The 27,280-nt window shown below is 47.7% G+C and overlaps 1 protein-coding gene across 1 annotated transcript; it reads left to right on the top strand.

The window, feature by feature from the left end:
- The first annotated feature begins 5,330 nt into the window (after nt 1-5,330).
- itprid2 (ITPR interacting domain containing 2) lies at nt 5,331-26,501 on the top strand. The gene is made up of 18 exons (XM_080839695.1): nt 5,331-5,434; nt 6,645-6,687; nt 8,677-8,726; nt 9,451-9,504; nt 11,476-11,518; nt 11,862-11,960; nt 12,371-12,597; nt 14,765-15,468; nt 16,046-16,094; nt 17,038-17,123; nt 18,353-19,852; nt 20,453-20,527; nt 20,928-21,043; nt 22,972-23,116; nt 23,569-23,625; nt 23,909-24,364; nt 25,553-25,689; nt 26,300-26,501. Exons 1-17 carry the CDS (start codon nt 5,401-5,403, stop codon nt 25,655-25,657), a joined length of 3,843 nt encoding a protein of 1,280 aa, XP_080695821.1. The 5' UTR covers nt 5,331-5,400; the 3' UTR covers nt 25,658-25,689; nt 26,300-26,501.
- The last annotated feature ends 779 nt before the right edge of the window (nt 26,502-27,280 follow it).

Genomic DNA, 27,280 nt, shown 5'->3' with positions numbered 1-27,280 from the left:
GGCTGAGACACAGAAAAAAAAGCAAAGCAAACAACCTGAACCGATCTAAAGGATCAGCCTGTGGCTTTGTCCAAAGAGTACAGTTTGTGTTCTCTGGCCTTCTGTGCGGGCTTGAAGAAACTTTGTGTTCCTGCTGTCCAACAAAAGCCCCTTTTCCACTGAAGAAGAAATATGGGCCTGTTGATGTCCAAGGACAGAGCCTCTCATGAGGTTCCCCTACATTTGGCGCAGGGTTCTGTCAGATTCCTTTAGCATATGTTGTGGTGATCTCTGGCAGTGGTAACATGGCTTTTTTCAATTAAAATCTTTCTCTGTTTTTTTGCCGCACTTTCAGCAAAGGGAGATTCACCTCTGGTTGCCTAGTTCTCTGGTTGTAACGTTTTTGCAAAGGGGACACTTTGATGTAATCTGGTTTAAATCTGTGTATGCTGAAAGACAATAGAGAGAGGTATAACTTCTACCACTTTTTAAACATAACACCTGGAGATTACAAGCACGCTTTCACTCTAGACATATGCTATGTCCTTTGTCTGCGAGATAGGGATGATTTTGATCTGTGCTGGATTTATCGGCAAACCCCAGTTCACCACTACTCTCTGTTTAAAGCCTGAGCGGAAATGTACTTGGTGCCAAGAGGAGGAGAAGCTTTAACAAAAGTGCTGATGCTGTAAGCAGCCTGTCTCATATATCTAAAATAAAGGGTTTTTTTTGTAGGGACGTTACCAATCGTTCCTTGGGCTTGGCGTTTTCATGCATGTAGCCCTTGTGTTTCATAATTCCTTTTTGAGGATGTCTGACAGGGGCTTAAGCCCTGGAAAGCCTCACTGCTCTGCACTGTTCAGATCCCTGTCTGGCTTTGTGAAGAGGTTGGGGATGTGATGAAAGACCTTGCAGCAATGGCCCTCTGTTTGGTTCTGTTTGCACTTGGCTGAGAGCGTCTGAGTATGTCGCTCAGGCGCTGATTCTGATTAAATTGCTGATGATTGAGAAGATAACGACAGGCATCAGTGATTTGGTGTGTGCCAAATTAACTTTTAAATCCCCCCCAGCTTCACGGCTTCTTGGCGCAGTACAACCCACATTGTTGCTTTGATGTGAGCATTGCGTCATCTTGGTTATTATAAAACATCTAAAAGTTCACGTCCCAGGGGAGCTTTTTAGCTCGGGTCCGTTCACTGGTCCCTGAAGGACTCCAGAGGTGTGGCACAGGAAGGTAGCTGCCCTTTTTTCTGGTATCTGACCCTGCCTGGCGCTCCACCTTGTGAAAAACAATACCACAATGGAGCAGCTAGTTTGTGCCGGAACGTTTCTCTCTTGTTGCTGACAGGCCAGGATGGCAGCAGCCGCTCGTGATGCCAGCAGCCCAGCCCTGCCCAGCTCAGACGAAGTGGCAGTGCAGTGTGGCAGTTAAGGAGTGTTGTGTATCATGTGTTCCTGCAAGGAAGAAGGTGTAGCAGGTGTGGTTCCAGTGGCGTGTGAAAGGAGTTAGTGCTCTCTATTTTGAACCTCTATTTTGAATATTGTTCTGTAATCAAATATATCTCTGGTAAGTCGAAAGTTAGCCAAGTTTAGCCTAGGCATTTTGTTGCTGTTGTTGTTTTGAAGGTAATGTGTCACTGAGTTAATTTTTGTGAATAATGTGATTATGCCATCTGGCTAAATTTGAAGTGTGAGTCACCAACATCACAGATTTGTATAATCATCAGCTTACTGAAACCACTTATTGACTCCGAATGTGAAATTGAGAGAGTGTGCAATCCCACATTGGTGTCTGCATCTCTAAATAATTTATTTTCGGCAAACATGAGTGAGAGAGGAGTTTTGTTATGTCTTAGAAGTTAAGCAAAAGTTTTGGGACGTGGGCTTTGTCACAACTCCCGGCCCATTCTGGCAGTGAACATGTGGGAACTAGAACTTTATGGTTCTCAAGAAAGGGGTCAAGGCCAGTTTATGTGTGGGGGGGTACACTAAAGAGCCTAAAAATAGTTGTCTTTTTTTAAAAGCAGGAGGTTTTTATTTCTATGCTTAATTTTAGCCATCCTGATGTTTACTCTGTCCGGGAGGAGATGGGACAAAGTGGCTGGTGGCTGGTGGCTGGGGGATGGGGGATGGGGGATGGGGGATGGGGGGTACGTACCACTGTTCGACTGTGTTGTAGCTCTGACATCCAGGTGTTTGTCATGGTCACTGTTGCCAGTGTTTCCTTCATTCCTGTGAAGTGGAAACAAACCAGGAAAGAAAACAGTGATGTGTTGCACAGTGTCAGTGCGTTCAAAGCTTTAACAGTCTATTCTGGTCAGAGAGAGAAAAAGCCCCCCTCTGGTTTCCAGTGTCGCTCCTGTTCTGTAATAACATCAACGCTTGAGGCAAGGCTTTAGTTTCCAGGGGTACACTTAATGCTCAACACACCTTCTGTCAAATCAAAGGGGAAAACTCTTTCTTTCTTTCTTTCTTTCTTTCCTGACGCATATTTTCTTTTCTCTTCATCACGTTCACTCTTTGACAGGATAGGCTGAAACATGATTAATGTCTCTCTGTTGCTTCCCCTATTAGATGGTAAAGGGCTGTCCTATTAGGAGGACTCCCTGCTTCCTCTGTCTGTATGTTTTTGTGCAATGCTGGTGTTGGTTTTGGTGCTGGTCATGAGGCAAACAGCTGGATGTGCTGTTCCTGCTGTTAGCCTGCGCTGGGGATGGTGAAGTTGGAATCCCTGGATGTTTGGGAGGGGTGGGGGGTGGGTGGTGTGTGTGTGTGTGTGTGTGTGTCTGTGTGTGTCTGTGTGTGTCTGTGTGTGTCGATGGGGATGGGGGGGTTGAATTACATGATATCTGGATGATTATCTTTGCATCCTGAACATCTGGCGGCTACGTCCGTCCGAAGCACAAGAGAGAAATGGCTTCCTCTGTCTGCGCGCAGCAAAAACTATATGTGCAGGGAGGTGGGAGTGGGGGGCCAGCGACATCACTCATCTTGCTGAGGCAGCAGCAGGAGTGCAGCACGCGTTCTGCGGAGCAGGCTGACAGTTATTTAGATTAAAACAATGCCCCCCCTCATCTGTCTCTCTGCAGCCTGTGTCCATTTAAAGCAGGCTATGCTTCTCTGTAGGGGCTGTTTACAGTGGTGGCTGGGCACCACAGGTCCGGGGGGGGGGGGGGGGGCTGCGCTCTGTTTGCGACGCTACACAGAGACCGTCATCTCTAAAGGGCAGTCCTCCTCAGCTTGCAGATGCATCTTGTGTGGCTGCGCTTCCAATGACAAAGGAGTTTGTTTGGAGTCTTTGTCTAAGTAAATCACAGTGTTTAGCGTGGAGTGGCTTTGTGTCATGGAAAAAGAAAATTAATTTCCTCTTTTGCCGGCAATGGTTGTTTAATTTGTTTGTTGAGCATCCCCAACAAAGACATCAGTTTGTATGTCAAGAGTTTCCACGCATACTGGTAAGACTACACACACACACACACACTCACACACACCCACACACTGGTTTGTCTGGGGTTTGCTAGGTACCAATGTAAATACTCAATGAGGAACCCTCTGTTTGTGTTTTATTTTAATGAGTTTCAGTAATCCTCGTAAATATGATATGAACTGATAGAGGTGCCTTGATGTTCCAAACTTTGCCCATATGTAAGCTTTCCTGTCAGTAGGGAGAGAGAATTCCTGGGAGCGCTGACATTCATTGACGACTGCATTGAAAGTCACAGAGTGCATAATCATTAAGCATTTTCCAGATGAGTCACTGGATTTGCCTGAGAATAAGCCAGAACCATTGCGATGAGTCCTGTTGCAGTATGCGAGCGGCGCTACATTATATGACCTCTGCTTTGTGGTGCTGTCTGCGCTGCTACTTGTCTGACGGAGCGCAGTGAAACCGCGGAGGGAGGGCAGTGTGTGGGCGTCATGGTCGGATAGACGCACGGCATCCAGTTTGCATTGACTCACGCGGTCGGTCGTGCCGGGCCTGGAACCAGACACCGGGATGTTGGTTCAGAGCAAACGCACGCGCTCCCTTGTTTGATTTCTCTGGTCCTCATGCCACGTCGAGCCCCATCACGTGCTTTGTTGATTTCATTTGTATTTACAGGGCCTCTGAGTCTAGTTCCTGCTTGCTTATGAAAATGGCTCTGGAAATAGGCATGCCCTAATAATAGCTCCTATTTGAGCCTCTGGAGATTATACTCTTGAATGATAAATCCATCCCACTTGGCCGACTCTCCCTGTCCGATTCCTTCAGAAGAGCGGCGGGCCCCAAAAAACAGGAAATGACTCGGCACCAGCTTGTAATCTTTTAGCTAAACAGACATTTCCTGCTCTACTTGTTTTCTGACTTCTAGCTCCACCATCTATCCCAGTCGGAGATCCCGCCGTACGGTGCAGCTTCCCATGCGGCCAGCGCCGGCGCATTAGCTCCTTTGGTGTTGTGGGAAGGACGAACACTGAGGCATTGGTCACTTCTCCTCAGCCTGTTCGGTCATCTCTTCTTATTAGAATTACCACCAGCGTCCCCTTCAGAGAATACTGCCCTAAACGTTAATGGGTTTACTTGGGTTTATTTGTTGTTGTTTTTTAAAGCTTGCTTAGGTAAGAGGTTATCTAATATGTTGTTTTGTTTTTGGTGTGCGTTGCTTGTATTTGCATGTTTCTATGCATGTTGTTGTGAGATCCTGCCTCTGAAGGTTTGTCTTCTGTGTGCATGCATTGTATTGGTGGGTGTGCAATGCATGCAGCCATATATAGGCCAGAAAAAAAAATCAGAAGTTCAAAGTGTTTTCACAGAGACTTCTCTCTGTACTGTACATTTTGTGAGGGTCTGTTGGGTGACATACTAAGAAGAGTTTACCCATATAAACATATGAGGAATAATATTTTGACTTTTACGAGGTTGGTTCACGGGATGCACATCTTGCAATGACGGCCATGTCCCTTGCATGCCTATGTGATGTAACGGAGCACCTCTCTGTAAACTAGACATCAATCGAGGTGTGTGTCTGTGTCTGTGTCTGTGTGTCTGTGTGTCTGTGTGTGTGTCTGTGTGTCTGCGCGTGTGCACACACACACACACATACACGCGCCAGTTGAGGGAATGTTCAGGACTGCCGTCATGTGATGTTGAGCCTGATCTCCTATCTCTGTCTTCCCTCCCCAGGTAACTTGCCCCCTGCTGTGGTAACACACACACACACGCTGTGTGCGTGAGAGAGCGGGAGCGAGCGAGCAAGAGAGAGAGAGAGAGAGAGAGAGCCAGCGCAGATGGACATGGAGCAGTGTGAACCACTGAGCGGGCGTGACCACCCATGGAAGGCTGCCACCATGAAAAGGAGGGCCTGGGCACAGAGCCGAGACTCCTGGCAGGGGCCTGAGTCCCAGGATGACGGGTCTGAAGAGCCAGTGCCCGCTAAGTCCATGGAAGAGAAGCCCTCCGCTGCCGAAGAGCCAGGTAGGTCCGCTAACCCTCATAACACCAACACCAACACTCCTTGTTAGCAGTCTGCTTAGCTTCATAGGTTAGGAGAACAATGTGCAGAACATACCCAGGCAAGAGTTTGATATACTTGGAAAACGTGGCACAAAATATGTCCAGACTCTGATTTGTTTGGATAACACCGCACAGAACATATCCAGGCTCTGGCTTTAAAGGTTTGGAGAACACTGCACACACATATCCAGCCTCTGGCTTTAAAGGTTTGGAGAACACTGCACACACATATCCAGCCTCTGGCTTTAAAGGTCCAGATTGCACTGCACAGAGAAATGCTGAGCTGTAATGAAACTACTGAAGGAACTACACTGAGGTTAGTTCTGCTTACTGACTGACAATGCTTCCTTGGCTACGGTAAAGCTTGATTTGATCCTGTGCCCCAAAGGTGCCTGCATTTTAGTAGCTTGAAGGGTTGTAACAATTTGTAAGCATCGAATTATTAATGTTTAGGCAAGTTGCAGAGGAATGCTGGGTAATGCTTGGTGATGTAGTCGGATCAGCAGAGAGAGAAGGCATGTGTTCCCTTGGTGTCTAAATCCCACTGATTGGCAAACCTCAGACTTGTGAAATTTCTTCCCAAATCTGAGGGATGCCATAACATTTGTTCGTGGCAGGAGGGCTGTGGTTTGTAGGGGTCTGTTAAGTGGCAAGAAAGGAGAAAAAAATGCTTGGTGATAATTGTTTGGGATAATTCACTCCAGAGGGAATAGTGGTGAGATGATCTACGCCTGCATCATTCTTACACATGCACTGTTGGGCTTGAGTTTGACCTGACATCTTAAGACACACACACACACACACTCCAGGAGGGTGAAAAGTTTTTTAGTACTCTGCTGAGCCTCAGCAAAAATGCTCTGGTGTAAGCACAGACTGATGAAGTGCAGAAGGCAATAGCTTTGAGATTACAGAGGCTTTGGCTTTTTCATCGTTTTCTTGACACAGCTCCATGCAAGCCGCCATAAAATGATTAAGATTCAATAAACAGCCTTAACTGCTCGCTTTCTTTTGCCAGAGGAGGAGTTCAGTTGGCACAGTGGTAGCGTCCTTTTTTACTTACTAAGATGAGCCTTGGCAGTACAAACATTTTTTTGCATTGCTTATGTACATACTTTAATTCATTTTGTGGTCATTTAGTTTTAACATTTTTTTTTCTTTCCTTTTTTTTTAGGCCGTATACCCAACAAAATAGCAAGCTGGCTCCAGGACTGCAGGTAGGGTGGTGCAACATTATGCAACTTCATATATTCAAATGCAAATGATGAGAACAATGTTCACGGTTACACTTGCATTCTAAGTAGCCAGACAGGCTCAGTGAACAGAACATCAAGGATTTTCTAAAGTCTCTGGCAAGGAGAACTCTCTCTCACTCTCTCTCACTCTGTCTCTCTTTCTCTGGCGGTCTATTTCTCACTCTCTCTTTGTCTATGCCTCTCTCTCACTTGATCTCCCTCACTCCCTCCCTCCCTCTCTCTCTCTCTCTCTCTCTCTCTCTCTCTCTCTCTCTATCTCTTCCTTTTTTTCTCTTTCCCACTCTCTTTTCACTCTACTTCCCCCACTCTCTAATTTACATTTATGTCTTGTCTTCGGCACTGTACATTTTGAGTTTCCTTGTGAACACGGCATTACAGTAAAAAAAAAAAAAGCTGGGAGGGAGACCATGATGAACTATCTCTTCCTGGTTCACATTGGCTTCATAGTTTTCTCTGTCACATAGTTTTCTCTGGGCCCCTTGTACATCCAACCACAAAAGTTGTCAGTATTTCTTCTAAATATTTGACCTTGATGTTTTTTTATTTATTTTTTCATTGGTGGGGGGACGAGGTGAGATTTCCTGCCTCTACTGGCCCAGCCAAATGGCCATCCTCCATACGGTTTCATGCTGCTGGAGAGAGTAGCTCGGACATGCTTTAGGATCCCTACAGAGATACACCTGCATCTGTTTAGCTCAATAACTGTAAAGATGTTGTCAGACACTTAAAATAACATTTTTGAGCCTGTCAGTGGCGAAAAAGTGGTTTACTTTGACGCAGATGCTTGCCTCATAGGATTCCATTGTGCAACCATTTAGCAACCCGGTTGTTGGTTCACTGCATTGTAACACAATATTGGACTGATTTGAATTGTAAAGTGTCCCTTGTCAAATTGTCGACCCAAAAAGATCTAGAAATAGGGCCCAGGTTTGAAAATCCCAAAGTTTTCCTTTAACCCCGCCCCCCCATGACCCCCCCCCCCCCACCCCCCCCAGACACACACACACACACACACACACACACACACACACCCAACCTCTGCCACAATACCAGAACAGAAGTGAACGGACGGGATCTTGGCCACCCTTCCTGAACCCTCATCAGCTGCCTTTTGCTATCTCTTTAGCGCTGTGTTCATAGTCAGTTTGGCTGAATGTCATTGGTTGATTGTCGTGTCAGTCTTCACTGGCAACAGACTTTGTTGATGCCTTGAGTCTAGAAACAGGGTGTGCATTTTGCCATAGTCTTTCCTGGACCCAGGCAGTCATCTTTTTTTTTTTTGTCTTGAGGCCATTTTTTGATCGATACTGGAGCGCCCCTGTCGGAGTTGTGTAATGCCTGTGTAATGTGTCGCTTGAGTTATTTTTAGCCTCAAAAGACTTGCATGGGTTGCTGTTTTTTTTTTCCTCACAACGTTTACAGACGCTGAAGCGTTACAAACTGGCTTCATGAAAGAGGCAGGAGAGTATGATGGTGGTGGATTGTAAGTTTGCTTGGGCAGTTAAGCTACAGCTGTTTAATGGCATTTCCGTAATGGCATTTCTTTTAGGGTATATAGAATTTGTAGAATGAGTGTATTTGAGGGAGAGCAAGAGTGTGTGTGTGTGTGTGTGTGTGTGTGTGTGTGTGTGTGTGTGTGTGTGTGTGTGTGTGTGTGTGTGTGTGTGTGTGTGTGTGTGTGTGTGTGTGTGTGTGTGTGTGTGTGTGTGTGTGTGTGTGTGTGTGTGTGTGTGTGTGTGTTTGTCAGTACATACGTATTGTTTTTATAGGTATGGAGTGGCGCCACTGTTAACTGATAGGTGTGGTGGTGGAGTTATTAAGTGTGTGGGCTGTGTGTTGAAATATGAGTGAAATATGGCGCTGTTTTGGAAACGAGATGTGTGTGTGTGTGTGTGTCTGAGAGAGAGCTGGCAGAGTGGGTGGAATGACGTGTATCTATTGTGTCTGCAGGACTCCCCTGGGGGCTTCTCTGGATGAACAGAGTGGAACACCAACCAAGGGTGAGTTACACTAAAACACTGTGTGTGTATGTTAGGGTGTCAGTGAGAGTGCGTGAGAGAGAGAGTCAGAGCAAAAATGTGTGTGTGTGTCCCGGTCATGGTGTCGGAACTTGTTCCTCCTCGCTTTCACAACCCCTGCAGTCTGTAGGGTAGGTCATAAGGCGATAAGATTACTCAGCGCTAGGATCCGCTTGTCAAGTGATTCCGCATCAACCCACCACACCTCGTGAACTTTGGAGTGAACACACCAAGAGCACACACTCCCACCCATCCCCCCCCCCCCCCCCCCCCCCCCCCACACACACACACACATACTGCACTGGGACTAGGGATCATCTGTTGAAGTCCCACAACCCTTCTACCTCAACCAGAAATGACCTCAGGTCTCCGAAGCGGAGCTGAAAAGCACACTTGTGCGTTTACACCCTAGGAATATGATACGGTAGCGCGTGTTGATCATTCACAATGTAAGTCCAGCAGGAAGCTAAACGGCTGAGGGTGGACCGTACATGTTTGCCTTGGCATTCGCCTTGAGCGATAGCTCTTGTATGGGTGTCTGGGAGTAAGGACAGTGTGTGTGTGTGTGTGTGTTGGTGTGTTAATTGAATGCTTTCAAAACCTTTTCTCAGTTTGCCGTGTTTCCGACAGCTGAGGTTTGCCGGTTTTGGCTGCATGTATTTGGTGGCATCATTGAGCCATGACGGCTGTGCTCTGGGTTTCACAGGAGTTTTAAAGAATGGCTGCAGCTTTGAAGACGACCTTTCCTTGGGAGCTGAGGGTGAGTCCTGGTCCACCTCTTTCCAACCTCCTCTCTCTGTCTCACTCTCTGTCTCTCTCTCTCTATCTCTCCCCTCTTCATTCATTTTCTCTCTCTCGCTCTTTGTCTCTCTCCTTTTTCTTCCTCTCAATAGAGCCCCTAATTACTTTCAAGTACGTTGCCTTGTTCAGAGCCTGCCCGAGTGTTTTGACGGTTTAGCGACGGTGTGCGGATGGAGCTGAGCCGATAAGAGAAGCGTGCTGTCAAACAAGCACAAGGAGGGAGAATGAGTGTTGTGTTTTGTCTTGGAATTCAATCCCTTAACAGTCCTGTTAAGAGAGAGCTCCTGGTTTGAGCACTTCATCCTGTTGGAATTTTCTCTTCCTTTTTTTTTGCTTCTTACTGCTTCTTACTAGAACGGGCACTCACATATACACGCGTACATATTTGGTATTCTTTTTTCAAAGGACTGGGGGGCTGTGAGATCAGATAAGGTATCTCCCATTTCACCCCTTCATGCTTTTGCCCTCCTCTTGACCTCTTGGCTGGTGAGTGTGTGTGTGTGTGTGTGTGTGTGTGTGTGTGTGTGTGTGTGTGTGTGTGTGTGTGTGTGTGGGAGGGAGGGAGAGCGTGAGAGCGCAGGGGATAAATAATTAAAGAGTGTGTTTGCTGTGTAAAGGCTCCATTTGGCCAGAAAACACACACGCGCAGCTCACAGGTCTGCCTTGGCTTTCTCTGTCCACACTGAGAGAGGACTAATATCACACTACACACTCAGAGAGGACTGTATTGCATATACTGTCATGGTAGTGTTATAGTGGGCTGCAACAGTAACCAATCAACATGCCCACTCTGCTACACACAACCACACACACACACACACACACACACACCCACACACACACACACACACGGGATGGTGGTCCGGGGTGGGAGAGCATCTCATACAGCGGGGGCATCTATTGTCTCGCTGTCATTAGATGCCAGGTCTGCCTCTCCAACCACCTGTGTGTGTGTGTGTGTGTGTGTGTGTGTGTGTGTGTGTGTGTGTGTGTGTGTGTGTGGGGGGGGGGGGGCAGGCGTGTCCAAGCTGGCTGGCTCTACACGTCTCGGCTCCGCTCCACTTGGGAGCTAGTATGTGTAGGCGGCAGCGCAGTGTAGCATGGAAGGCCGCGTTGATCCCTCTAAAGCGGCACTCCTGCGAGGATGAAGCCTAATTCAGTGGAAAATGGTGCCTTTGATCCACGGTCCTCCAGGGCGTGTGTTTGTTTGTGTGTGTGTGTGTGTGTGCGTTTGTGTGTGTGTGTTTGGTTTGTGTGTGTGTTTGCGTTTGTGTGTGTGTGTGTGTGCGTGTGTGTGTGTGCGTGTGTGTGTATTAATGCTTTGGGGTGGGTGAAGGTGGTGGTAAATGCATGCAGCCCTCTGCACTTCTCTTCCCCACCAGTGGGAGCTAGAGCCTGGCTTGATCTGCAGAGCAAGCCTGGAGAGAGACCAGAGCTCCAGCGCTTACCATCAGTCTAGGTCCCTGAGGATTTCAGGTGGATACAGTTACACTGTGCAAGTTGCAGTTGTGTCATTAACATATGAGTGTTGGCATTTGTTGCGCAAAGTGTTTTTCTTATTTTCCGGGCAAGGTCTCATCCCTCTAAACAGGAAAAGGATTGTGAAACTAAAAATACTTGGAAAGACGTCTCTGTTTGAGTGTGTGTGTGTGTGTGTGTGTGTGTGTGTGTGTGTGTGTCTGTGTGTGGTGTGTGTGTGTGTGTGTGTGTGTGTGTGTGTGTGTGTAGTTTAGCAAGGAAAGCCACTGGTATGCGGCAGCATGTGGGAGCTGGGTGGTGCCTGACCTTAAAGCCATCTGACTCTGATTTCTGTGCTCATGCCCTCCTCTTTCTCACACCTCTCACATGCTTCCCTCTTTTTCTCTCATACTCTTCATCTTCTCTCCACTTTTACACTCTCATACTGTTCCTCTTCTCTTGTCCACTGCAGCCAACCACCTCCAGCCCAACGGCACCAAAGCTGAGGTCCCATGGTAAGTGAGCCCCCTTAAGATGGATCTGTCTGTCTGACTGTCTGTCTGTCTGTCTGTCTGTCTGTGCATGTACGTCTGTGTATGTAGGTGTCTATGTCTGTATGTTATGTCTGTTTACGTGTCTGTGAATGTGGGTGTGTGTCTGTATGTGCATTTATGTCTTTGTGTGTGTGTGTGTGTGTGTCAGTCTCCCTTCTCTCTGCTCACCGTCTGTGGCGGCGTAACTGAGGGGGTTCTACCTATAGCTGACCCTCATCCTCTGACTTGTCTTTCTCTTCCTTCCCCCTCTCTTTTTTCTCTTTCCCTCTCTCTCTCTCTCTCTCTCTGTCTGTGTGTCTGTCAGCTATGGGGTGCCAGCCGAGGAGAAGCGCACTCAGTTCAAGCAGAAAGGCAGGAGCATGAACTCCACGGGCTCCGGCAAGAGCAACACTACAGTGTCCAGGTACAAAACAGTGCAGAACAGGTTTCTCTGTTGCTTTGCCGTGTGTGTGTGTGTGTGTGTGTGTGTGTGGCCTTGGTTTAGTCATTATTGTGTTAGTCATCAGTTATGGTTCTGGGCCATGCTCAGGGGAGTATTCCAGGTAGTAATATTAGCCAATATTAGCCAGTTAGCCAGCTGATGTAATACCTGACAAATTCCCAAATCAGACTTATGTACAGACTTAAAAACAGACTTAAGTAAGAAAGCGTTGGGGGTTTTGTAGTGCAGCTATCTAGTTAACCTCTAAACCTGCTTTGTTGAACATTCCCCTGGACGTGTCATTTAGAGAGTTTCTGCATCCAACCTCTAATGCACACTCAGGCGATGTGTAATGGCGACCTGCATGCGCGGCCGTCTCTAACGTGTATTAGTGGTCTGTCTTCTGTCAGCGTGTCGGAGCTGCTGGAACTGTACGAGGAGGACCCCGAGGAGATCCTCTACAACCTGGGCTTCGGCCGCGAGGAGCCCAACATGTCCTCCAAGGTGCCCTCGCGGTTTTTCAACAGCTCGTCCGGCGCCCGTGGCATTGACATTAAGGTCTACCTCAGCGCCCAGCTGCAGCGCATGGAGCTGGAGAACCCCAACTACGCCCTGACAAGTAGGTCTGCAGGCGAAGTAGTGTCCGTGGGTGTACAATATGAGGAGGGGTGGGGGGGGGGAGTTATTTGTTTGTTTTTTTGGTTTGTTTGTATGTGTGTGTGCTTGTGTTTGTATGTGTATGTATGTGTGCAATGTCATTCACAAACAAGTGTTGAGGTTTGTTGCTAAATTAGTTTTTTTTGTTATTTTTCGGGAAATCTCCCTCTAAACGGGAAAAGGAAACTATAAATACTTGGAAAAATGTCTCTCTGTTTGCGCGCGTGTGTGTGTGTGTGTGCATGCACGTTTGCACAGCAATTAATTGGGGTCTGGCCAGTTAGATGACTCAGATCACGACCTACCACGTCTCTTCCACATCACAACACTTTTTTTTTTCTCTCTCTTTTCTCTCACCCCATCTCTACTCCCCAAAGCCCACGTCCATCCAGTAGCCTCTCAGAGAGACACAGACAAACAGAGGGCCAGAGACAGAGCTAGAAGCCCAAGAGCACAAGAGGGCCTTTGTCTGCATGGGTACACAGCATGGCATGGCAGGCATTGGAGAAGGGGTAGACCCGATTCTCTTCTTGTCTCCCTCTTTCTCTCTCTCTCTCTCTCTCTCTGTCTCTCATTCACTTGCTCACTCACTTGCTGCCAGGGGGGTGCCAACCCTCTGCCAGTTTCCCGAGCTGTGCCCTACATTTGCATAGCTCTTGTGAAACTGGCAATGACCGGACAAAGAAAGGGTGCCACAAATCAGGCCCTGAGAGAAACAGGAAGGAACAGAAGAGAGAAAGCGAGGGAGAGAAACACGGGGACGTGAGGATGTGTGAACAGGCCGGAACAGGGCCCTTGTTGTTCTTTTGAAGTGGCTGGAGGCTTGGGGTCTGTGCAGACCGGCCTCAGGGCCCTGGCCTCTCGCGCACGCTGGGACCTGATAGCTGATTACATAACTCTCCTCTGCTCTAGCCAGTAGTGCTGGTCATTGATGGCAGTGTCTGTCAATCATTTCCCTTTGTGTTTCTGCAAAATACTATGTATACTATGCGTCGTCCTGCATTGACACAACTAATGTGTGTAGTGTAGTGTAGTATAGTCTTTCTCGGCTAGTCCTAATGATGTAAGAAGGACCTTAAACTGCACAGGGTGCATCTGTGTATAATTATAGGAGACAGTTATGTATAATAATTTGGCTAAAGTTGCAACCAACTGTATGCATTGGCTCGGAAAAGCAGAGCGTGGAGCAGTCTTAAATATCAAAGGTCTCATAAAGCTTCATAGCCCAAACCCCCAGCCTACACATACATACACACACACACACACACACACACACACACACACACACACACACACATACACACACATACACACACTACCCCAGCACTGGGGACATTTCATAACCCGCTGGATCTGTGAGACCGCCTGGAGTCGGGGTGCATGGCTCTCCCATAGGCATGTTGACTTTTCTTATGTAAGTGCTGTTTTCCCTCTCTGAAAAAATGTCCCCCTGCGTCTTCTGATCAACCAGAGAACGTGTCCTCTTCCCCTTGTTGGAAAAAGAAAAAAGAGAGTTGTTTTTGTGTGTTTTTTTTCCTTTTTTTTTTTTAAGACGACTGAAGACATTCAGTCCCTTTTTTGTGTTGCCAGTGCCTTTCCCTCTCTCAGCCTCGGTGTCCGTCTTGCTGACTCAGTGGGCTCTTGCGACTGCAGGAAAAGTCTGCAGAGAAAGTGATAAATTCCCCGGCCTGGCTGGCTTAATGTAGCATGTCATATCACACTTACACGCATGTCAAAGGAAATGAAGTGGGGCCTTTTTTCCTCCCCTTCACTCCTCGTATCTATGTACATGGCATTCATCTTCCTGCCTTTGTGTCTGTCTCCCAGTGCCTTGTAAGGCTGTGAACGGGGGATAAATAGGAGAGGCTGGCGCCCCTCCCATCCCAGTGTAGTGTGCTGCATGTACTGTACTTCTCTATGATCTGACACCTTTCCCTTCCGCACAGCATTAATCATCTCTGCTGCTAAATTTATCAACGGTGCTGTTTCTGAGCTGAGTATTTTGGGCGTGGGTATTTTAAGAATACTTTCAGGCTGTTTGTTTTACAAAAGCATTGCATTCTGATGACTAAGCCTCCTGGAATGTTTTACATCTCTCTCTCTCTCTCTCTCTGTCTTTTGTTTTGAAGGTCGTTTTCGGCAGATCGAGGTGCTGACCACGGTGGCCAATGCCTTCTCGTCACTCTACTCGCAGGTGTCGGGCCTGCCCATGCAGAAGATCGGCAACATCGTGGAGCCCGAGGCCGAAGCCAAGGAGCCGCCGCCTCTCAACCGCACCCCCTCCACCCTCAACGCCGTCAAGATGCTGAAGAAGAGCCTCACGCGCAACAGCCTGCTCGCCAGCTCGGCCGAGGGGGCTGAGGGTGTTGCCGCGGTGACGAATCCTGACACCAGCAGCCCGAGGCTCGGGGGCACCGCAGCCGAAGAGCACCTGAGCCCCACAGAGGTCAAGACCCAGAAGGCATACAGGAAGAAGGACTCGCCCCCGTTGGCCACGGTGGACGAGGAGGCCCTGCACGGAAGCACCGAAAGCTCCAGCAACGGAGAAGCCCCCAACGCCCCCGCCGTCGCCACCTCCCCACACCTGGGCTCCGTTAACGGGGGGCTGGTGCTGGGCGTTGAGACCCCGGTGCTGGTGAGCATCAGCGTGGCGTCGGAGGAGAGCGACAGCGGGCTGGCGGGGAGCGAGGCAGAGGAGCTGGGGAGCAAGCGGGACCTCCAGAGGACCATCACCTCCACGCCGGACAAAGAGCCGTCCAACCTGCTGCCCAACCCGCTCCTCGACCACCTCCGCACCTCCCCTCAGGCCCGCGAGTCCTTCGAGATGGACGAGGTAGAGAAACCACTCGAGCCTGTTTCTGTTTCGCCTCGCTTCAGTCTGTTTTCGTTTGACTTATGCCACCACATAGAACTAGTCTCTGGGTTAGTGCTTAAGGCTGTAGATACCACCCACGCCGGATGGAGAAGGCGGGCTGTTCCCATACTCCCACATCCAATACTACTCCCACAGTATCGCTGTGGTTACAGCATTGTGAGAAAGCCACAGGTCGTGACATGAAGCTAAAAATAAAGGAAGCACGGGAACATGTTTGCCCTTAGAGAATAGGCAGAAGTGACTGGTTTTGTCTTTCTAATGCCTGGTGGTACGTGACTCGGTTTTGTGGTGATGCAGTGGACAGCTTAATTATCAAGTCGAAGAAAATGTGTCCACAGTGGATTTTATGTTGCACAGGGTAGCTGAGAAAACAGTCTGACATATAACTAAATTTGTGTTGAACACCAAGGTTGAGCAGTTGTTTGTGGTTAAATGCTTTAAATGTGTGAAATAATTGAAACAGTTGTTTTTAAGTCTGAAATGTTCTAAATTTGTATTAAAAGAGTGATTCTAATGTGTTTGTCTTTGTTTGCAGCTGCAGGAAGACGAGCCTGGCACACGCAGTACTTCTCGAGCTGGCAGTGGTGAGTTTGCCCTGCAGTGAAACCTGCTTCTCCGCAAAACACCAGAAGCACTGCACTGAATATGCCAGGAATGCTGTCTGTCCTTAACCCTGTCTATTGTGAGACTTATCAACGGTGCCTTCAGCCAATATCAGTCAGCTATTTTTAGCTGTTTCAGGGTATTTGAGGCTTAAATATATTCCTCATGGTTCTGCAGTTACGTAAAGCCACAGTGCTTTTGCCCTTTGAGACAAACAAGTGTTATAAACAGTTTTATTTAATTAAATTCTTATGCCATTTTCCAAAACAATGTGGCCTCAAGCCTTTGATTATTCAAGTGAAAGCAGATATTCAAAGACTATTCTTGATTAAGGGATTGAGTTAAGCCTGTGCTAAATGCAGAACATTTGCTGCTAAGAATACAGGTCACGTCAATCTAATTTGCCTGACCAGTTAAAAACTAACCTCTTTTTCTTAGGGACAAAACTACTTTGGTAAAGTCATTAAGTCTTAATGTGCATCAGCTCAAAAACATTCCATAATGCCCCCTCAGTACCCTCGGTAGAATATACCCCCTGAGACTAGGCTTTGATCTCCAGAACTGATCCAAGTCTGCCCCCTTGTGGCAGTTTCTTTTTGTGTACTGCTCGGTAGCGCTGCAGAGTAGCACTTGACAGAGTTGACCGTTCAACATGAATGTTTTTCCCCCCTCATTTCTCATTTCAAACGTGTCTACTCAGGAAGATAATGAGAATTTAATAGCACCTTAAATCAGGTATGCTTGTGCTGAACCACTGCTCCCTAAACAGAAAGTATACAGCTGTCTTAGATTTGGTTGAGAGGCCTTTATTGGTCAGTAAATATGAAGTCCTTTTGTTTATAGTTATGAGTCTTGTAAGAGCCTGTTTAGGCTCATTGGTTATCTGATTTATTCAGGATTATAAATATTTGTCTGTCTCCACAGAACTGCTGAGGACAGCCAGCCAGCAGTCTGACAGTAGTGGATTTGCTGAAGACCCCTCCACTGATTGCTCAGCTAATTATCTGAAGGTAATTAACTCGCTTTATACCCCACTGATGAGAGATCCTCTTGTCTGATTGGCGATATATTCTGTATAACAGGATACCTATAAAGTAGATCTGGTAAAAAAGTTTAATCATTCAGTGTTTCCCAAACTGGGGTACGTGTACCCCCAGGGGTACGGAAATATGTGATTTGCCCGTTACATTTTCAAACTGACCTATAAATAGATATGACATCTTAAATAGTCTGAATAGCCCAGTCACAATATCAAAAATACACTTATGTATACATTGTAGTGTTCAGCTAAATAATTACACTGCCAAAAATAGCTACAGGTATGTAAGTCAAAACATGGGCACAACGGTTAGCTCCCTCGTCAGAATTCTACTCGCTGATGCCCTGTGTAGAGAAGCGGGAGCTCATTCCATGTTTACATGATTTTTTTTTATGAGTGTGTGTGTGTGTGTGTGTGTGGGGGGGGGGGTTACGGGACTGTAAAAAGTTTGGGAAACACTAATCTATATTATGTATTTTAAAACTATAACAACCATAATAAATAACAGTTGATAGTTGTCAGACAAGCTAAAGAATGAATAAAATAAACTCTCATTGTTTCATTTTGCCAAGTGGTGCAAACGCGATTAATTCTCTAGTTACATAACATGTGGCAAGCATTGAAACAGCTAGCAAGCGAAAGGATACAGCCTTAGCAACAAATGTATTGTAACCAAGCAAACCATCCAACGCTATGCTTGTTCGTGACTAAAGAAAGTAGCACTGACATTTAAACAGGTTAGCTTCTTTCTAAACTGATGCAAGTGTTTCCTTTGTGGGCTATATATTAAATGCCTAAATATATGTGCGGCAACTGCTATGTAAGCTGAATAACAGCCAGCTACTCCAGCATTACACCCTCAAGCGTGCATTATTTTCTGCTACCTGAACACCACGTCATCCCAAATAACTTGCATTGCTTCTGTACTTCTCAATCATCCTGGGTCATGTGAAGGCCCAGAGTCACTAGGAATGCTGAGGTAGAATTAGTAGTTCACACACAAAGTGGTTTATCTAAGGGGTGTGGTTTGTGATGGGATGGAAGCAACTTGTGGTAGTTCTTCTCTAAATTCTCTAAATATAAAATATTTACAATTGTCCCGACTAGTGAAATGTGGAAGGGTAGAGCATGGAGAAAGAACAGGATGAATGGCCTAAAGCTCTCTAGTTTGTTTCTAATCCTCGTTTCCTTCACAAACAGGTGCAGGACAGCTCAGATAGCTGCGACAGCGAGACCACGGTGACGTCCCACGCAGGTGACCCCACCACCCCTCTGGCCGCCGACACTGCACCCCTTGACCTGGACGCTCAGGCCGGGCTGGAGACCCACAGCGAGGTGGAGGAGGAGGTGGAGGTGGAGGAGGAGGGAGAGGAGGTGCCTGAGTACAACGTCCACCAGATCTCCAGCCTGACCGCCACTAAAGCCCTCCAGCCAGTCAGTTCCGCGGATCAGCCTGGTCTTACCACTGCCAACCAGTCTACTACAGAGGCCTTACCTCAAGCAGAGGCTGGGGTCTCGTTAGATGGCGCAGGTGAGGTGATGGGCGCCAGCGGACGTGGTGTATCTGATCAGGTCCACTTAGCCCTGCACCGGGCACAGGAGCGCTCCTCTTCGGTGTGTGAGGACAGCGCTGGACGGGCGCCGACCCGGGCCCAGGAACTTCGCAAGGCCCGTCTAGGTCGGAACCCTCTGCTGCGGTCCAGCTCGCTGCCCACCCCCATGCTTACCCCTTCACGCGTGGTCTCCTCGCTCCGCATCCAGCTGGGACACGGCTCGATCCGGCACCGCACCCCAACTTCCTTCGCCTATCACTATACTCCAGAACCGGAGGGGGCGCTAGAGGAAGGCTCCATCAAAGAGGAAGGCCACAATGAGGGGGGCGAAGAAGAGGTGGAGGATGAGGAAGGGCAGTCCAGCTGCCGAACCACTCTCATCATAAACTCTCCTGCTGGTGACAGGAGCTCCGCTTCTGCCACGACGGACGGGCCGTTCTCACGGATCCCCCCGTACCCTTTGACCCTGCCCAGCCACCTGGCCCACTCCAACACCTCCCTCTACAGCGCCCCCGACTGGCCGCACCGGCCGCTCAGTGAGGCCGGCGGCTGGAGCAGCGTGCCTAACTTGACCCTGAACCAGCATCACGCCCTCTCCCCCACACACCATCACGCCCTCCCCCACCACCAGCTCCCCCATTACCACTCCCCATACCCCACAGGGCCGGGCAGCTCGCCCTACAACAGCCTCCACTCCTCCTTCAACGGCGCCTTCCCCCAGCCCACTGGCAGTTCCTTCACGCCCTCCCAGACTCCCTTCTTCAACCCGCCTCAGAGTGCCTTCTTCACGCCACCGCAGAGTACCAGCATGCTCAACAGTACCCCCTATGGTCAAGGACATGGCATTTCGCCTTACAGCTCCCCCTACCATCCCCAGTACCCTCAGCAGCAGCAGCCTGATAGTCGCTACAGTTCTCCAATCCCTCCTTACAGTCCCCTCGTCCACCCTCACAGCGCCCCCTACAGTCTGCCCAGCAGCATGCCACCCCCTAGTCGCCTCGGACAGCCCTACAACCCACAGTACTCTGGGCCTCCGTGTTTTCCCTTCCCCCACGAGCCAGCACCCCTGCCAGCCCCCTCCACCACTGAGATGCAGCTCAGGAGGGTCCTGCACGAGATCCGAGGAACTGTGCAGAGCCTGGCCCAGGTGGGTACCAAGCTCATACACAGGCACACACACAGATACACACGCACACACACACGCACACGCACACGCACACACACACGCACACGCACACGCACACGCACACGCACACTCACACGCACACGCACACGCACACACAATTTCTTTACCATTCCTCAGAACACAACAGGAGTCATCAAGTGTGACTGGGTGGCACTGTGTGGTTTTATTAAATCAATATTTGTTATTTATTTTACACATTTTAATATATTGTTTATTTAAACACATCTTGTGGCTGATACAGAGCATGTGACCATGTCCATATCCTTTTGCATGACCCGTATCATACTTCCAGGAAAGAGGAACCCATGACTTCTAACTGATGACAGATACTGATACTGATAACAGCATCCATGTCAGGCCTAACCATAACTGAGACATGCTGTGTGATAAGGGAGGCTCTTGCTCTGATGTGGTTGTCCCTCCCAGAGAACAAACAGCCACAAGGACACAAACACACACACAAACACACACACACACTCACACACCGTGAGCTAGTTGTGGTTTGCCTTGAGACATGTTTTCCTGAAAGTCTCTGTGTGGTTTGTGGTTGTTTTTTGGCAGGGCTCTTCCCCACGTCCTGAAGACCCTCTCACCAATGCCTTCAGTCCACAGAGCTCTGTCCAGACGCTGTATGAGGTAAGCCTTTGCCTTTCTCTGTGAAAACATTTTCCTAGAAGAGGGAATTTGATTTCATAAGGTCCCCTGTGGCTATTTCTGGTCCCCCTTTTAGTGGTGTGGTCAAGAGCTAAAATCAATTTTCTTATAATTCCCAAGACTGTGTCATTTTCTTGAAAAACATGAATGTGTTCTGGAGATTAAGTTTATCTGCAGTGTGTGTTTGTGTGTGTTTAAGCATGTGTGTATGTGTGTGTGTGTGGCTATAACTGTGTGTTTGTGTCTGTTTTAGCATGTGTTTATATATATAAGTATGTGTGTGTGCGTGTGCGTGTGTGTGTGTGTGTGTGCATGCGTATGTGTTTGTGTGTGTTATCAGTTGTAATGAGCCTTTCCTCCCTCTCTCCCACCCCTGCTCCAGGAGCTGCAGCTTAGGAAGAGGAGTCTAAGTGTGTTCCGTACGCAGATGATGGACCTGGAGCTGGCCTTGATGAGACAGCAGTCTCAAGTCTACCAGCACCTTAGTCAAGAGGAGAGGTGAGGACACAGACACAGACACAGACACAGACACAGACACAGACACAGACACAGACACAGACACAGACACAGACACAGACACAGACACAGACACAGACACAGACACAGACACAGACACAGACACAGACACCTGTCTGGCCTTAAAGTCCAATTTCAAGAGCTCTGTACAGTTCATTCACCACTCTCTCTGTCAGAGAAACTGATGTATGCCAAGTAGTATGATTCTTTGATACTAGAACTTGATCATCTGCCCAACCCAGCCCCCTCCCCCCCAACACACACACACACACACACTCAGTCACACACACACACACACACAAACACACACAAACACACACGCATATCCTTGATGGTCTTCTGCCAGGGTGTATAGGGATCTGTGTTTCTTCTGTGTAGAAAAGGACAAGCCTTGTTCAGTTTTGCCCTAATAGTACACCTGCTAGGATATTTCTTTGTTGTAGACATCATGTTTTCACCCATCACGCCTTCCTCACAGACAGACAGACAGACAGACAGACAGACAGACAGACAGACAGACAGACAGACAGACAGACAGACAGACAGACAGACAGACAGACAGACAGACAGACAGACAGACAGACAGACAGACAGACAGACAGACAGACAGACAGACAGACAGACAGACAGACAGACAGACAGACAGACAGACAGACAGACATGTTAAATTGGCATTGAAGTGAAGTGTGCTCCAGAGCACTTCTCACCAAGCTAGTGATGCAGAGTGGGGACTGTGTAAGCCACTTCATAGAGTGTTCATATGCGGAGGCTTTATTGTCTGTTGAACTACTTCATATAACAACACACATCTATACAAACACTTCAGTTTGCATCGCAATCTGTGTTGTAAAAGTTTGATGGTGCCATGTGCAGTGTGTGTTTGTCTGCCGCAGCAAATGCATTTTATTTATGTGTGTTCAAATAGGCTCATCTGTGGAACAGTAAGATTTATCATTTCTTCTCGTTTTGCCTTTTACGTTTAAAAGCCACATTTCTAGAAATATTTAATATTTCAAATATTTGTTTGACATAATCGAGAGTAATACAAGGAAACTTTGATGTTGCCTTAATAGATTGCACATTGTGTGTGTCCACACATTGTGCAATTTGCCATTATCGCACTTATCACTGATTTTTCTGTGAAGCTGCACTTACTGGCCCTGTATTGTTAGACCACTGGGTGTGGTATGTGGTTTAAGATGCGGATGAGGTTACTGACACTCAATAGATGCAATCCACAGTTCAGTGTCTGTATTTGTTAAGGCTCATTTTGTGCATATCAAAGGAAACTAGCATGGTTTGCTGAAGGAAGTGTACATGTACTTATCTTGGATTTAGTTTCTCTTTTGCCACTCAGAGAAATAACATCTTAATTTACACAGTTGTGTGCACAGTGTTTGATAGCTTTCAGTGTGTCTGGAAGGAAACACTAATTCAAATATTGATCTCCAGTGAAGTGGTGCCTAGAAGTTGTATTTGAAGCACAACCGTAAAGTTGACTTGATTAGTCTAGCTGTGACGTTTACTCAATCTTCTTTCGCAGTTGAAACTAATAACTGCAGTTATTTGGTGGATTATGGAAGATTTGCAGATCCTATTTATGAACTAAATTGTAAACGTGTAGTATATAGAATGTCCAACAGACCAAACTGAAGAGAAACATGTACAACTATCAGAGGGAGATTTCATTGTGAACGATGGAGTTAAATAATGCTCTTATTAGTCCCAAATTATACTTACTTCATGGGTACCCAATATATTCCCCCTCAACAGTCTCTCTCTATCTCTCTGACATCCATATATATATTCCTGATGTTCTGCAGTAGTATATATCCATGACCGTGAGGAGATGAAGTTTGTCATTGTACCTTATCTTTCTCTCTCGCTCTCTCTCTCCCCACACCCATCAGGCTAGAGGCAGAGCAACTGCAGCGTCTGCGTGGTGCAGTCAGGCAGGAGCTGCAGGACCTGGAGCTGCAGGTGGAGGATCGTCTCCTCACTCTCAACGAGCAGCTCCGCGCCGCTCAGCATCCTGGCCTCTACCGCCACCCTATGGTCAGTGTCTTCCACTACAGCATCTCCATACCATAGAAATACTGTTGTGTGAACAATTTAACATTACGCATTTGGGGATCCTTCACAGACCCAACATCATTGTCATAGTACAACAATATTTTTTACTGAATCCAGTAAGCAAGTCTCCTTTCAATTGAAATGAAATCAACTCCTGTCTTGTTGAAAGTGTGACAATTGTAATCATATTTGTACCCCAAATAAAATTCTCAGGGTTTTCTTTTGTTAACTTATTTAAAATATGATGATAATGTAAAGCCTTGTGTGACAAGAGACTGGGACCACTGTCACTGTAGTCCTAAACCATCACTTCTTAGCTGGCTTTGTCTTTGAGATAAGGCTAGGGTTCATGTTTTAAGACTACCACACGGCTGTTTTAAGCTGCTCATACCCTCGTTTGTTAGTCCCCTTGTAATGAGTGACTCTTCCTACAGGCCATGCACAGAGGTCAGAGTCTGGACAGCCTGTCCAACTCTTCAGCCCTTGAGCCGGTGAGTGTGCCGCCACAGCTACAGGCTCGCATAACAATATTAGTGTGTGTGTGTATGTGTGTGTGCGCACTTATGAATTAACTCTCTGCTCTTCTTTCAGGCTAATATATCTTATATATAGGCTCATATATATGTGTGTGTGTGTGTGTGTGTGTGTGTGTGTGTGTGTGTGTGTGTGTGTGTGTGTGTGTGTGTGTGTGTGTGTGTGTGTGTGTGTGTTCATGTGCACGTTTGTGTTTGTTTTTATTTGTCTGATTTGTTTTTTTTCTTCATGTGTCCCCAGTTGTCTGACCTCCTGAGGGAGCAGCTGTACCTGCAGTCTGAGCTGGGCTACGAGGGGGGGCTCAGTCGCGCCACCACCCCCATGTCGGGGCGCTCCTCAGGCACGGCCAGCCCCTCGAGGAGCAGCAGGGCCTCCGGACACTCGTCACCCCAGAAGGGAGGCCTCTACCGGGCCACAGTCTGCCTCACCCCGGCCCCTCCTCCACGGCCCGGGGTGGAGGCTTCGCAGCCTCTGGACCCGGAGAGGGAAGAAGGGCCATCCGTGACGGTGGAGGGAGATGAAGGAGATGGGATGGAGAGAGGCTCCATCACAGGGATGCAGGGGAGCCAGGCAGCTATTCAACCCCACCTGCTGGAGGAGAGAGGATGGGAAGGGGGAGCAGCAGGAGGAAGAGGAGGAAGAGTAGGAGTCGAGAGAGGAGCAGAAAACCCGCACATGCAACAGCTGATCAAAGAGGTGAGTGTCAGCGGCCTGAGGGATGTCCACTCTGAGTGTTAATGCTTCCCAGCATGCCTCACATCCGCAGAGCTCTCCCAGGGTGGGGATGCAGCTGGGAGGCCTAGCCTATAATACCTGTTTCTAAAAGAACCCAGTGAATTCTCTTGAGAACCCTTCGGCTGCCATCCTCCTATTGGTTCTCAGCAGGGAAGAACCTTTGAATCGTATGTCTCTAACCAACTAAAACAATTTCCAAAACCAACTTTTTTGCTAACCAACAAGTATTAGTGTGCAGCACATTGATGCTTTGTATTTGCATAAAATGGGTGTTCTTTTCGAGTTATTTATACAGTGCCATTCACAGTGTACTGTACTGGTACTAGCTACGCTGTCACAAGAGCTATGTATTATACAATGTATTCTAGAAGCTTCTCTTTCAAAGAGTGGGGCTCTGTATCTTTCACCTCATTGGTCATCTGAGAGCCAAAGAGGAAGGAGCAACTCTGTCCTGAACACATTTAATATGTCCTTGGCATCACCTGAGACATGTCCTCCCTCCTGTCCTTGCCTTTCCTCTGACAGATGTGCGGTGGTGACAACATCGCTACTGCCTAGATCGGCTCATTAAAAAGATTTGTCAGCTTCATTTAAGACCCTGGCGAATTGTCTTACACCTCCTTTAGCTTTTAAAGGAAACTTGGAATTGATCAGTGGACCTGTCTTTGAGTCACAACTTTGTGTGTGTGTGTGAATTTATAATTGTTGTCTCCCCTCGTGTGTCTTTTAGAATGATGTCATAGGTTTGGCAGGATTTTGTGCATTTTGAGAGAGATGTTCTCAGTCTCTCTCTCTCTCTCTCTCTCTCTCTCTCTCCCTCCCTCTCTCATGGCTCTCTCTTTCTCTCTCTCTGTGTGTGTGTGTGTGTGTGTGTGTGTGTGTGTGTGTGTGTGTGTGTGTGTGTGTGTGTGTGTGTGTATTGTGTGGAACAGTATGTTCCTGGCGATGCCAGCCACTCTTTTTAACTCCACCATGTGTTTACGCCACCGTGCCAGGCTAGGCCAGGGCCAGCCAGGAGATTTTACACACACAAAAAAACACTGCCATTCTGTTCTTTGCTCTCTCTCAAACAGCCTTTTTTCTTTTTGGGCTCCCTCCCCCTTCCTCTCGTCTTCCCCCACTTCATCCCCACACGTCACCTTTCCTCAGATCAAAGACAGCATCGCTGACGAAATCCGGCAAGAGATCCTGAGCGAGCTCCTCGCCGCTGTGTCTCACAGAAGAGGTGTGGTGGTGTCGAGAGAGCAGCCGTGAGCCGTGAGCAGACTGGGGGATTTGTGAGAGAGGTAAGGCCAAGCGCAGTGCACCTTTTTTTCACCCATTTAAAATGCCAGCGAGGTTTGCTCTAATAAACCAAGCAATCCCATCTCATTTAGATGTTTAGATTTGCTTGAGTGGGCAGGAAATTGAGCACTTACGTACCATTCCAGCATAGTCAATGAACAAAAGAAAGGTTGCTTTACCCTTACACCCCCCCCCCCCCCCCCCCTCACACAAACACACAAACAAACACACACACACACACACACACACACACACACACACACACACCTGGTTTTACACAATTTTGCTGGGGAAGCATTTCTACCTGAATGGTAAGCTTATTTATATCGCATGACTACATCATTTGTAATAAAAGTTTGACGTGGATCGTCTTTGCGGCCAGTGTTTTAGACAGACAGACAGACAAACAGACAGACAGACAGACAGCCGGGGGCTGCACTAGTTCCACTTTGTCCTGTTGAGTCATAAAGCCATTGAATAAAGTCATCTCCACCCTTGCATGATGAAATAAGACATCTCTCCTCACAGTACTTCAGAGCTGTCACTGACGACTGTCACATTGGCACATCACCTCCTCTTTTTGAGCTTTCTTTCCTCCCTCCTTCTCTGCAGCTGAAGAGGAGGAGAAAAAAAAAAGGAAAACACAAACTCTTACTGAAGAGGTTTATGTGCTGAACACTGTTGAAGCCTGCACTGAGGAGAGATCTCCCCAGCCCGGAGCACCACCAGCCCCCGGTCTCGTCCCTTATCAGTGGGGGGACACAGACGCAGACCCCCTTCTTCGACACACCAACGCTGCTGTATGTGTACGACGCACCCCTACTGGCAAACACCGTTTCTTGCCTCTGATGGGAACTGTGACCCCCGCTGTTGGCTGGGAATGGTGCCGGGGGGCAGGTCATGGGGATAGGGTGGGGGGGTTATTGGGGAGTGGTACGGGGGTGGTGACCCGTCTGTATTGATGGTACAATGGTAAATGCTGATACTTTGCCGGATGTGCTTAAGTATGTGCTGTTGGTCCACGTGCATGTCCGTTTGTCGAAAGGTGAGGAAGTTCGATGAGAGCGGCTGTCGAGTGTCGATATATACTGTACAAGTGCACTTGTGTGTGAATGTGCCTGTGTGTCTGTCTGGATGCATACGTGAAACTGTGCATGTGGTTTTCCAGATCAGTGTCTACTGTACAAACAGACCCACCCTCCTCTTTTAATGCAGCCTCTGTGAGGAACTAACTGTGCAATACATTTCACTCGCAACTTGAATTGACCAATAGCAACTACTGTTTTTAGGTGTGCCACTTCTGAAGGTCCTACTCAGCCATGCGTATTTGTCTCCGCTCGTCGGCTATATTTATGTCTGTAATCTATCACGCTCTCCTAACGAGGACAAAGAACTAAAATAGCCTAAAGCACATTCCTAAATAAGTTTTGCCTCTGTAGACAGCACTACTTTAGGTCTTTATTTTAAATGTGGTGTAACATGGAGAAACTAGAGCTAAGTGTTACGAGGAGGATGTACACAGAGTGTTATCTCCTCACCTTAGCAAGGGAGAGAGACCACAGGGATTGTTGCATCACTGTTGTTTGTGCTGTT

This window comes from Sprattus sprattus (genome assembly GCF_963457725.1).
Source record: "Sprattus sprattus genome assembly, chromosome: 5".
Lineage (NCBI taxonomy): Eukaryota > Metazoa > Chordata > Actinopteri > Clupeiformes > Clupeidae > Sprattus > Sprattus sprattus.
Note: the sequence above shows the minus strand (reverse complement) of the source record. Positions and strands in the feature narration are given on the sequence as shown.